General features: G+C 34.7%; 2 protein-coding genes across 4 annotated transcripts; one reads left to right on the top strand and one right to left on the bottom strand.

Annotated features, from left to right (window-relative positions):
• Window positions 1–365: 365 nt before the first annotated feature.
• LOC112008810 (pentatricopeptide repeat-containing protein At3g42630) lies at window positions 366–3513 on the top strand. Of its 3 annotated transcripts, none has more exons than XM_024041154.2 (2): window positions 366–545; window positions 2010–3513. In XM_024041154.2, exons 1-2 carry the CDS (start codon window positions 411–413, stop codon window positions 3153–3155), a joined length of 1281 nt encoding a protein of 426 aa, XP_023896922.2. In that variant the 5' UTR covers window positions 366–410; the 3' UTR covers window positions 3156–3513. The 3 variants fall into 3 exon arrangements, with proteins under 3 accessions (XP_023896922.2, XP_023896921.2, XP_023896919.2); XM_024041153.2 differs by having other exon boundaries at window positions 2007–3513; XM_024041151.2 differs by having other exon boundaries at window positions 367–545; window positions 1998–3513.
• A 1137-nt stretch (window positions 3514–4650) lies between these two features.
• Window positions 4651–11470, bottom strand: LOC112008815 (U-box domain-containing protein 35). The gene is made up of 10 exons (XM_065780750.1): window positions 11351–11470; window positions 10220–10459; window positions 9869–9990; window positions 8931–9145; window positions 8789–8840; window positions 7821–8085; window positions 7450–7551; window positions 6437–6865; window positions 5142–5900; window positions 4651–5028 (listed from the first exon to the last, which is right to left on the bottom strand). Exons 1-10 carry the CDS (start codon window positions 11468–11470, stop codon window positions 4939–4941), a joined length of 2394 nt encoding a protein of 797 aa, XP_065636822.1. The 3' UTR covers window positions 4651–4938.
• Window positions 11471–13208: the final 1738 nt, after the last annotated feature.

Below are 13208 nucleotides of genomic sequence, written 5' to 3'. Positions count from 1 at the left end.
ACAGCATTATTATTGTCTTTTAGAAATATTTCATAAACAAAGAATGAGTAAAATAATACGCCCAAAGAGTAAGATAGTAGTGATTTTATATGGTTTTTACTCTTTATCATCAGACTAAGACACCAATTGATTTTTTGTGTAGACATGAATTGAATTTCAGATCTCTTATTTAACCATCAAAAATTTTATTAATTGAACTAATTGAAATACACAACTACACAAGACACTGAAAAATTTTAGCAGTGAAGAATCCAATGTAAGAAATGGGGTGAAAATTTAAATAATAATAATAATTTCGGTATAAATGGGAAACGGGCTTTGATTTGGGCTTTGCTTTAACTTTGTTAAAAGGCCACACAAAGTGCCCAATATTAATCTCTCTCTTATCTCTCTCCGAATATGCGGCGGAAATGGAAATTCATTATCATCACGCTCTTCTCTCAGCTTCTGCTTGCCTTGGACGAAGGACTGAGAAAACCACTCGTTTCACGCCTTTCTGCCACCAAAATTCACATTCACAATTTCCATCTCTACCACACAACAAGGTATATATGCATAACTAAAAGAATGCTACTAAATTCTCATCTCTACTACAACTTCGATGCTTTTGTTGGCTGTTGTAAAATTCTTGAGATTTATTAAATGTTTTTAACTTTCCAAATAAGAGCTTGAATTATTAGTATGATCCACAAACAGGAGAAGAAACTGTTGGGTAGAACAGTGAAATCTGCCAAAGCAAGATTATATGACTAGAACACTGTAGTGCGCACGTGGGATTCAGTTTTCAACCGACAAAAAGTGTTTGGGCTTGATGATAAAAATTAATTATTATGGTACAGACGTCCTAGGTTGAAATTCTATGGTATACATTATCCAAAAAAAAAAAAAAAATCCAACTCTATGTTCATATTGCCATATCCTATTTTTCACAAAAGTATTCTCATTGTTCATATATCACTATTGCTGTCAATTTTCATTAACCGCATGCCTTTCTGAATGTATTCAATGTCATTATAATTATAAATGATCATTATTGTAAATGTTTATGCTTTATAAACTAGCTTGTATCCATGTTATCTATGATTTTGGTACATGTAAATGCCCACTTAGTATGTAATATATATATTAGCAAAAAAAGGAGTATTAATGTATATATCCTTTGTAAGGGGTTTCCATGTTTTTTTTAATAAAAATGGTGCATCCTGTTTAAAAATTTCTTTTTAAGATTTGTTGAATCCCACATTATCATTGATGGTGGCTCTCAGCAATGCTAGCAACCCACATTTGACCGAGGTGCTCCCAAACCAAACCAGTTTTTTATTTTAATTTTCTAGTAGGAAAGTTCATGAAGTAAACTTTTTTTTTTTTCCTACTTATTGCTAAAGCTATTTTAACTGCATTTACATTAGAGTTTTGTGGTGTAAATTTAGTAATTATGCTAGAAATGCTTATGGTGGGAAATCTTTAGCTCAATCTGTTGCTCCTATTGATATTTTCCTTGGAGGGAAAAATTCTATGTTTCTCATAGTATATTCATGGCAGACACAAAACCCCCTTTTGTCTAATCGTTTGATGTTCTACATTCTGAAAAAAAAAAAAAGAAAAAAAAAAGAAAAAAAGAAAAAAAAAAAGGGCTATCAGCTGTGTAAGAAACTAGCGACATGTAACATATCATGTATTAACTCAACAATCTCTTGTTCCAATTTTTTACCAAGCTCTATAAATAGAAAATCCTTAATGTATTTGACATCTTCTGACAACTGCCATATATGATTGTACAATTTTCTTTTATATCAGCTTATCTAAACATGCATTTCCTTTGCAATGACTATAATTGTTCATGAAAATTTAATAAACTATTCAAACATTGATTTCTTTTGAGTTCCCTTGTTGAAAATATGTTTATGTTTTTGTACAATTAGATAGAGTTGCAATTGTTTAGAATTCTTAAGACAGATGTTATCTAACTTCCTGTCCTTTGGGTGTGCTTCAAACAGATAATCCAGCAGTGGAAGCAGGAACGAGGTTTTGATCACAAAAATGGATATATAGATTGCGCTGCATTGGTACGAGCCTTGAGTAGAAAAAGAATGCCTCATCTAGCTCAGAAGCTTGTACTTGAGATTGAATCTGAAGGTTTTTTGCCTAACAGCTCTACATTGTCATCTCTGATGTTATGCTATGCAGATAATGGCCTTCTTCCCCAAGCACAGGCAGTTTGGGATGAATTAATAAATAGTTCTTTTGTGCCAAGTATTCAAATAATTTCAGAGTTATTTGATGCATACTGGAAGATGAGGTATTTCGATGAAGTATCCAAAATATTGGATCAGGTAAGTTCAAGGGATCTTAATTTGTTACCTGAAGCTTACTCACTGGCGATCTCTTGCTTTGGAAAAGGAGGGCAGCTTGAATTGATGGAGAAAACTTTGAAGGAAATGGTTTCTAGGGGATATGTTGTAGATTCTTCCACTGGTAACGCTTTTGTAAGATATTATAGCATCTTTGGTTCTCTAACAGAGATGGAGAACGCTTATGGCCGCTTTAAAAAGTCTAGACTTCTATTAGAAAAAGAAGGAATCAGGGCAATATCACTTGCATATATTAAGAAAAGAAAGTTTTACAGATTGGGTGAGTTCCTTAGGGATGTGGGTCTTGGTCGGAAAAATGTAGGGAATCTTTTATGGAACCTGCTGCTGCTATCCTATGCTGCCAATTTTAAAATGAAAAGCTTGCAGAGAGAATTTGTGAGAATGGTTGAAGCTGGATTCCATCCTGATCTTACAACATTTAATATCAGAGCTCTGGCCTTTTCAAGAATGTCTTTGCTTTGGGATCTACATCTTAGCCTTGAACACATGAAACATGAAAAAATTGTCCCTGATCTTGTGACTTGTGGTTGTTTTGTTGATGCATACTTGGATAAAAGACTTGGAAGAAATTTGAACTTTGCTTTGAACAAAATGGACTTGGATGATTCTCCAGTAGTATTAACAGATCCATTTGTGTTTGAGGTTTTGGGTAAAGGGGATTTTCAGTCAAGCTCAGAGGCGTTTTTGGAGTTTAAAAGCCCAGGGAAATGGAACTACAGGCGGCTAATTGCAGTGTATCTCAAGAAACAATATCGGAGGGATCAAATCTTCTGGAATTACTGACAAGTGGTGGGCTGCTTGTGTACAGGAAATTTTGACCAGATAGTGTAGAAAAAAAGGATTCTTAATGATAATGGAGTCTACATCAGTTCTTTGATGCTGACCATGATTAGTATGTTGAGGATTCATAACTGACCCCAAATTAGGGACTAAGGATTGGTTGTTGTTGTTATATATCAGTTCTTTGATACATTGGCTTTGGTTTTAAAACCTGCAGTTGTCACTTTGTATATATGACTAGATTGGCTCGAGATTCGTCTTCCTTTGTACTTCATGTGTTTGCCCTGAATAGATTTGATATCTTGTCTGGAAAGATGTAAACTTTGGGAGATGTTAATTTCAAGAAATTTGTTTTTTTAAAGCTGATTATCTTGTTCAGAATTCCTAAATGAGTATTATGTTATAATAGAAGAATACTGGAAAATGGAAAAGCATATTCTATAGAATTTTTTTTCCCCTCACAAAATTGGTGACTGGTGGTCCTAAAACACCCTGTAGAGACTAGAGACTATTGCCGATATGTATATATGGAAAGCTCCAATGTGCGTCTCTCTTTTCCTCCTCCTCCTCTCTCTCTCTCTCTACCCTTTGGCCACTCTTCTCTTTTAAATTGTGTGTTGTGATCATCTTAGAGTCAGTGTTTTGATCAATGCGTGATTCTTACGTTTTTCTTAGACCTCCCTTAACATCTTGAATGATTATAATGATGCAATTATGAAGCTTTCAATTAAATTCTAACTTTGACGCAAGACAACCAGAATGATTCAAAAATAAATTAAATGGAGGAAAATAATTATAGAAACCTAGGAGTCAGCACCTAGACTTGCTTGGAGCCAGCACTAAGCAAGGAAAACCACAATGAATTAGCACTAGGGTCAGCTGGAGTTGGCACTAGACCAAAGAAACTGAAAGAAACTTCTCATTCATCAAAGTCATCGTCAAAAAGAATACAATAGTTTGCTTATATAGAAAGACTAAACTCTAGTTCTAATTGGTGTAGGAACAAAAAATATCTTTGCTTCCAAATATTAAAATACTAATAGCCTGATAAAATACTAGGACCTAAAACATAACAATACAGTTGACTTGCAAAAATATATAATACTAAATTAAAATTAAAATCTCATTGTGTCTCTGGTGTCAGACTTTCTATTTTCTTTTCTGAGCTTTAAGAAATTATTAGCAGCACAGTGAGATTCGGGAGTCTAATTATATCATTGTATAGAGTCATCTCTTTGTATCTATTCCGGACCTTAGATTTCCTTCGCTCAAGGAAGGAAGCATATTGTCATTGGTCATCTGTTTTGTGTATCATTGTACAGGTACCTTTAGAGGTTACACTTAAAATTCCTACTATCTAATTTCTCTTTATTTCTTTGCTTTTAGCAATTTTATGTAACAATGCTAGTAAATCATCTTTATGATTTAGTCATTTCCAAAGCTTTTATAAATTTTGAATCTCTCTATCAAATCAGGAATTATCTTCTCTAAGAAAGCAAAACAAAAAAAGGGCTTAAGCTTTTTTATTTTATTTTATGGAAGTACTGTATAATTACATTTTTCTTGATGTTCATCAAAGAAGCAGAAAACAATAGCAATCTTGACAACACTGACTAGGAAATTTTCCTTCTATGCTGACAAACCAAATTTGGCTTCTTGCCTTGGTTCCTTACTCCCTGACATATTTGATCAAATTCAGTTGCCAACTTACCTTTCAAGCAAAACTTCATTTGGTTTTCAATTAAAAAAAAAATAAAAAATAAAAAATAAAAGCTCAATCTGTACGCTATCTTGCTCCTATGAAGGATGATGTGCTCGGTCGGTTCTTTGTGCTATCAAATCCAGCTTGTGCTAGTTGAGACACATTAATCGCATGCTGGAAGGAAGAAAAATTTTATTTAGAAAAAAACTTTAGAAATTTGTGAAGTTTTCCTGGGTAATAAGACTCGTGTTCTATAAAACTGTTGTCTGTTTGGAATTTCGACTTACTTGTATTGAGGAAGCTTGACTTTTTCTTGGTGAGTTTGCTGCACTATTGCTCATTGAGAAGCAGACCATTTCCTCTTCAGCAAGTGCTCTTAGTCTGTTAAGCACGGGTAACACAACCTTCCCAAGATCCGGTCTATCTTTTCGCCTCATTTCTGCACATTGAAGAGCTAGCTTGGCGAACATCAGTGCCTCTTCAACTGGCCAGTCAGGTACAGCTGGGTCAAGTATCTCAGCAAAAGTTCCATTCTCAATAGCCCGTTCAACATGATGAGTTAAACCCATTGGTGGCTTGGCTGTTATTATTTGTAGAAGCAAAACTCCTAGTGAGTATACATCAGACTTTATTCCCAGCATGCCTGTTTGCTGATACTCAGGATCAATGTAACAAAAAGTTCCAGCTGTTGATGTCATGCGATACTGAGTTACAGTGTTGGCTACTGATGGAGGAACAAGCCTGGCCAAGCCAACATCGCTAATCTTGCTGACATAGTTACGGTCAAGCAAAATGTTGCCTGGCTTTAGATCACGGTGTACAAGAGGTTCAGGCTTAGTTTGGTGAAGGAAAAGGAGGCCAGTGCCAATCTCTGCAGCAATTCGGAATCTTAATTGCCAAGGAAGAGCAGGAGTGCCACCTCGCCGAAAGAGACGGTCTTCTAAGCTCCCATTAGCCATGTGCTCATAGATAAGGCAGCCATACTCTGGGCAAGCTCCAAGGAGGAGAACCATGTTTGGATGCCGAATGCAGCTCAGTACTTCAACCTGCATAACAGGTGCCAAAACATAGCTTAAAAATAAAAACATCAATAGGTGTTTAGTAAATTTGTGCAGAATTAGCAATCATAGAATTTTTAGAGGTACTTGATTGATTTAGATTTCTTTTTTTTGGGAGATATATGCTTACAGATAGAAGTAGAGGTCGTATCAACTGAATAACCATTTAATTATTGTGAACAAAGTAGCACATCACAAATACTGCACAATTTCATAGCCTTATCTCAAAGGATGTAGCCCCATAATTTGTTTCTTCTCTATCTAGTTATTTTAATCCCAAAACAAATAGTCTTCTTTTTATCAATGATGAAAAGGCTCAATTGCTATCCTCAAAGTGATTTTAGATGGTTATGGTTAAATTAGTTTTTCCCCTCCACTAATTACTGAACTTCAATGCTTTTCTTTTTTGAAGTACTGAATGTGGAGTTTTGGAAGAAACCAGTTTGAATGATCATTAGATTGATTTAACAACCCCACCACCCACCAAAAAAAAAAAAAAAGATGAGGGAGGCAGTTTTCCACACCTCTTGCTGAAACTGTGACTGTCCTTGAGCTGCATCTGGACGTAGAACTTTTATTGCCACTGGTGTGTGATCCAGTACACACTTGTATACTGGTCCGTAACCTCCTTCACCAATCTTGCGAGAATCTGAGAAGTTTTCTGTCGCTTCTTCAATCTCCTCAATCGTGTATCTTCTGTACCTGAGATCATTTGCTGCCAAAACAGCTCCTGCCTTTTTTCTCTCCTGATCTTCTTTTAAGGCTTTCATTTCTACACACATTCTTTTTTGTGCTTCCAGTTCTGCAAACCTCTTAGCTGCTTCAGCTGCCTCAAGTGCTGCCTTACACTTAGCTTTTTCCATCTCTGCAACTGCCAAAGCAGTTTCCTCGGCCAGTCGTGCCGCTTCTAATCTTTGTTCTTCTTCCATTTTCCAGAGGTGAAGTTCCCTTGCCTGTGTGATGAAATATAATCAGACTTTATGCTGGCATAGTTGCTGCTCAAAATCAACTTTTTTTTTTTTTGAAGTTTATTTTATTATCATAATCAATGTATATAACTCTGTGTACATGTTTCTTAGAAAATTTGCTCCATTTCAAACTGTTTCTATATGCAAATTACCTTGTATGTACATTTCTTTGACCTTATGGTCACACACACAGAGAGACTGCTATATTAGTTTAAATAAGTATTTAAATCACATTTTGAGGCGCATTACATAGTTGGGTCCATCTGCTCTTTGATACTTATTTATGCGCATATACAAGTCAATAACTAATTGGTCTCTCATTATACAATGGGTCTCAAACTTCTTTTTGATACCCAAATAGTATGGACCATAGTCTAGTAACATTAAATGTGCTGCAATTGTGAATTGAGTGACAGGAAATCTTATAAGAATTTTTATGAAGTTGATAGGAAATCAATCAAAACAATGAAAATTTGAGAAAGCTTCATTATTTCAATTCTTCAAGATTGGTGTAAATACCAAACTAGTAATTATAGACTTGGCCCCAATTCTATTTTAGCAACTAATACCTTCTGATTTGCTGTGAGTGCTTCTTTGCAGGCCGTACTGTACATGTCCATTGTTTGCTTGAGCTCTAGCCTGAGCCTCCTCATCTCAGCTTCTACATCATCCTGTAAGTTTTAGAGCAATTTTGTATTAATTTTCTATCCTGCGTCCGCTCAATTGTATATTATTGTACATAGGCAGATAAAAATATATGTTTATGTAGTGGATCATAAACATAGCCGCTCAAATCTTGATGCATATAGGAAAACTTGTAAACTTTTTGCAGTTTCTATTGTGAAAAGTAACACTTACGTTTAATATATAATTAACTGGATGCTTTGATCCATATAATTAATTAATAACCATGCCTTTCTCCCAGACGTATTGTCCTTACCAAGTTTTTTGATGAAAAGTCAACCTGCGAAGAGGTCATATCAATTGAGTTGTTTCCTGCTAATAAGGATCCTAAGTTGTTGTCGTCAAAATCTGAGCTGGTTGAAAGTCGAGGGTTCAATCCGGATTCTATATTGTCAAACAAAGAAGGAAACATGCGATCTATGCTTGGCCTTCCATTGCTCACAAATGATATGTCAGAATCTGGAATGGAGAGCTCAAATGCTTTGGTCAAAGAAGCTCTATTATTTCTGTTGAATGGTGACCTGTTCCAGACATTATCAGTTCAGTACTTTTTTATGGCAAACCAAACTTTCAGTTGACATAGGTGTGGCATACACAGCAATTATCATCACATCAGCAATTTCTACCTAGGAAAGTGATAGGTTGGTATGTTGATTTTGTTCCTATTATGGTTAAAGCTTAACCTTGGCAATGCCTAGGTCAACTCTGTCCAGCAATTTCCCCTTAGTGCCTACATCAGGACACACAAGCATATCCAGTTTACAAGGAGTTAATTACATTCTAACAAATAAAATGTTATATCCGTCACAACTCACAAGACTCAAAACTAAAAAGCAATGCCTTAGCTGTGAGGAATACAACATTCTGTTTTTGAATCAATAGTTTTTGTACGGGCAGTAGTGATGCACATGAGCAGAGAATGAAAAACCATGTAAAGTATGTGTCAAGGTAAGATGTGGAAACATGTACTTACAAATATGTACTTAAATCAATGTCGTAGCAGTGACTTATGAAAAATTAAGAAGCATAAGAGGTAGAAGGACCAAAATAGAACAATACAACAATTATAGTAAAAGAACCCAGAATAGATTTTTTTGGGAGGAAACAGAGATAAACTTTTAGAAATTTGGATTAAAATATTATTTATAGACTGTTTCTCATATTGGACTAGCCATAGAAATCTATACCTCTTCTCCTCTAGATGGTTAATGCATCATAACTTACTTGATTTCCTGATCATGTGATTGTGAGATACGGGGTGGTAATGCTGCCTTCTCTGTTGCAGGATCAGGTAAAAATTGTTTTAGTAATGACAAAAATCCGATACAGCTGGAAAAAAAATGCAGCTAGTATTACAGAAGCAGACCTCTAGATTGTTGGTTACGCATGACATTTGCTCCACCTGAATCAGAAATATTGCTTGCTTGATGCTGCATTGGGTTAAGGGGTGGTATCTTTGCAGGTGGTTGACCAGTAGCGGCTCGAACATGTGATATCTTTCCTTTGGCAATGACATACACCGTGCAGAAATCTGGTGCTACTTTTGACACACTACTTGGAATGTCTGTAGTTTTGAATCTTCTGTGAGAAATGACTAATAAAATTAGGATGCTATATCTTGCATATTGAAAAATGTCACATGTGGCATTGTTTCATTAAGTAGCTGTAACACATCAGTGAATTTGGTTGAATCGTTAGCCTGCAAATTACGTCAAACAGCACTGTACTGGCAAACTCTAATATTGACCCACCAGCTGTCAGCCATTGCCCATTAGCTATAGCTTTTTCAAACTGCACTTTTTAAAAGTACATCATTTTAAACTTCACTTTTTCCTAGGTACAATACCTTCCACCAAAAAACTACAAATCACAAATTCATGTCTGGGAATCAAACTTTCCAAAAGATAGGGGGTAAGATTACTTACCAATCACCTCTTCTAAACCTACAGAAATGAGAGTTTTGTGCAATGGATATGTCCTTCATTTTCTAGGTGCAATTCTTTCAAACAATCTCATTTTCATAAAAACAAAAAAATAAATAAAATAAAAAAAATAAATTTGTACCAAACGGGAGTGTCACTTGTTGAAATGCATCATCATGTTGGTTCAAGGACTCCTCATTTCAGAACCACTAAGATGAGTGCCATCATGATTTTATACATAAAATTCAGATGTAGTTTCATTTTAGTTAGGTCATTAAGATTCATACCACCCATTGTAATTTTTTCAAACCATCAGAACTTCCAAACTGGAAATGTATATAACCAAGAGCATGGTTGGCCAAGTTCGAGAAAGGGTATATACCTTACTAGACCACCCCTTGATGCTGCGCCAAGGACCAAAATCTCAACTGAATTAGCAGAAACGTAGTCAATTAATGCTTTTGTTATATCCAAGTCCTCTATTATGACTTCGTTGCATTTTATCTGTTGCAAACATAAATAATTAGTTGAAAGAAAAAATACCATCTAGTATGGAAACAAAGAACAATGGATGATATTTTGAATATTAGCTGAGCTCGGATTTGGCCATTTCTTAACTCTTTTCTTACTCTTCTTTTTTGGGTGATCAAATGTGTTAATTTTTCTTCATTAGCTATAAGTAATTGTGTTGTTCAAGGAAAGCAATATGTGAAATGTGAAAGGCAGAACCCACATCCTTTCTTGTGCAAAAGCAACGATATGGAAGGAACAACTCCTTGGCTTGATTCTCAAGTTGTTCTTTGTATGCTCTTGCAACTTCTTCGCTCACGTCATGGTTCCCAACTGCACCCAAAAGATGAATATTCAAATGAAATAGTCCATGAGATTGGATTGTATTAACAATAGTCAAGATGAGAATATACATGCTAAATGTGAAAAACTTGACACTGCTGATATTAGATGGCATATACATCTGCAAATTCATAAAAATTATTTACCAATGTGCTAAAAAGTAGGCGTTTACATGGAATCCACAAATTCATCTAAGATTCCACTTTTCATTTTTTTTTTTTTAAAGTATTCAGGACTAGTACAATTTTTTTTTTCATTTATTATTTAACGATTTTCTTTTGCCACATCATTTTATGGATTCAAGAAATTAACTTCATATTACTAGTTGTTAACTTTTATGCAAAACAATAAGTCTAAGCACATATCATTTTTCACAATTGTTTACATGACATTGTAATTGTGCATAATAAAAGTGGTGTAAGTGATAGATCTGAGTAAAATAATGTTTTGTTAACAATTATGAATATTATTGTGACTATAGCATACTGTGTAATAATACAATGTCCCTAAACCTCCTAGTGAGAATGAGAGCCTGAGAACACTGTGTTGCAGAAATGTAGTCCATTGTAAGCCTTTGATGGATTCACATTAGCTAGTATGCAATATAACAAAGTGACATCACCACTTTCAAGATAATTTAAACTGTAAATTTTATTTAATTTTTTTCTTAATTTTCAAAAGAATATGTTTTTGTCGAGTAATCTTCTACAATAATACCTATTTATATAATATATATATATATATATATTGTAAGCCTTTCATGGATTCACATTAGCTAGTATGCATATAACAAAGTGACATCACCACTTTCAAGACAACTTAAACTGTAAATTTTATTTAATTTTTTTTCTTAATTTTCAAAACAATATGTTTTTGTCAAGTAATATTCTACAATAATACCTATATCTATATATATATATATATATTATCATTATTCTTGAATGAGAGAAGGATATTTACTTTGGGTGGGCAATGAAGATGCTCTTTGCTTAACATGGATAAGAGTGAGAACTTGTCCCCTGGTGAGAAGACGATCAACTGTCCATTTCAGAGCATAATGACTCCCTTTGTCTTTGTCTATTGCCACTGCCACCACCTCTTCCTTCTTATTATCCGCACTCCCCCTTGCCATTTCTCTCCCTCTTTAACTTGTAAAAGAGAAGAAGAAAAACTCCCAAACAAAATCAAAACTTGCTAGCTAGCTAGCTAGTTAAAACCCAAAAGAGAGAAAACCACAACAATATCTTGTAACACCCTGGCACTGATCGAATGTAGCAATATTTTGATGACAGAAACAAAGGGATTCTCTGAAACTAATACAGACCTTAGTTTTTTCTTTTCTTTTCTTTTCTTTTTCTGTTATTTCCCTTTCAATCTTCTGAAGAGAGATTCATCATCTCTATCTCCCTCTATAGAAAGAAACAAAGAGTGTTAGTTTTTTCTGGTGTGATTACTATGTTCCTTAATAAAAACAATTATAACCAACCCTCCCTTAACCTTTTCCTATTTCTCTATATTAAGCTAATGTATTTCAACTGAAAGACTGGGGTCTTCCCGTGTGTATTTCGGTACCATTGGAGACCCAGTCCATCTTTGGTTGGCAGTTTTCAGTTTTATTAATTTACCCTCGATAGCCTTCCAAACTTAGCTAACAAGTATTAACTTATTATACATATTCAATACATAATACTCACCAAATTCACTTCTTGTGATGCAATCTTAATCAAAAGGGTGAAGGATAATTATGTCTTTTTCAGCACATGCACCTCTAGCTAGATAAGAGCATAAATATTCCGGGACCTTGACAGCATGGTTAGAAGAGGTTCTCTTGACCAGATCCCCTATTTTTGGAAAGTCGTGCATGCATGTCAATATATTTGTAGCATGTATTATAGGTCTTGTATATTCTCTAACTTGGAAGCACATTAGCACACACGAAGAATTTTGTAACTCAGTAACATTGTTCGCTCTTCTTTATTAGGAGAATTAGGGTCCCTCTCCCCCACTAGTTGACAATTAAAAAAAAAAAAATGGAAGCATATTAAATTAATGTGTCACTCAGAGATATATGCATGTGGAACTCAAATATATATACTAGGGAATTCACGGTTATATTCAGTAGACTTCAATTCACATATTGTTTCAAGACACTTTGAAAGGACATTTATAGTTCAATAAAACAAGCTTGTAAATATATGTGTTATCAATATATATATGGTTAGAACCGCATTAGTCAAGCTTTTAAAAAGGGGGGGGGGGGGCAGTAATTAGCCAAAGAGAATATAGGTTAGTTTTTTTTTTTTTTTTTTTCAACGAACATAATTGGAAAACTTTATTGACCCAACCTAGTCCTACCTTGGAAGAAGGTATACCATGCATCGGATGCATGATATATTTTTCCCTACCTTAGACAGTAAATTAGGGTTGGATCTCAATTGGTCTCTAACCTAAACTATGTCCCAATGTTGTGGAGAAGGAGGACTCATACATCAAATGCATAATATATTTTTCCCTACCTTGGATAGCAAATTAGGGTTGGATCTCAATTGTTCTCAAACCCAAACCCTGCCCCACTTTCATGGCTAATGGGATTCACAATCTCCTTCCCTCTTTCTTTGGCCATTTGTACATTTTATATCTATTCCTTTTCAGTTTTAGATCTTTGCTTGTAAAAATTGATTTCATAAACAAGTGCAGCAACAATAAATTGTAATGAAATTGTGTGTGTGTGGCTAGACTGTAAACAAACGAAGCTATTTGAGATAATTTTAATTTTTAACATATCGATATGATTATGAGTGTATTAACTGCTGCCAAAGTATCAATGACCTTTCAATACTGCCTCAATTAAGAGTACTTTTAATATATCG

Source organism: Quercus suber, unplaced genomic scaffold (assembly GCF_002906115.3).
Source record: "Quercus suber isolate HL8 unplaced genomic scaffold, Cork oak 2.0 scaffold_246, whole genome shotgun sequence".
In the NCBI taxonomy this organism is placed as follows: domain Eukaryota; kingdom Viridiplantae; phylum Streptophyta; class Magnoliopsida; order Fagales; family Fagaceae; genus Quercus; species Quercus suber.
Note: the sequence above shows the minus strand (reverse complement) of the source record. Positions and strands in the feature narration are given on the sequence as shown.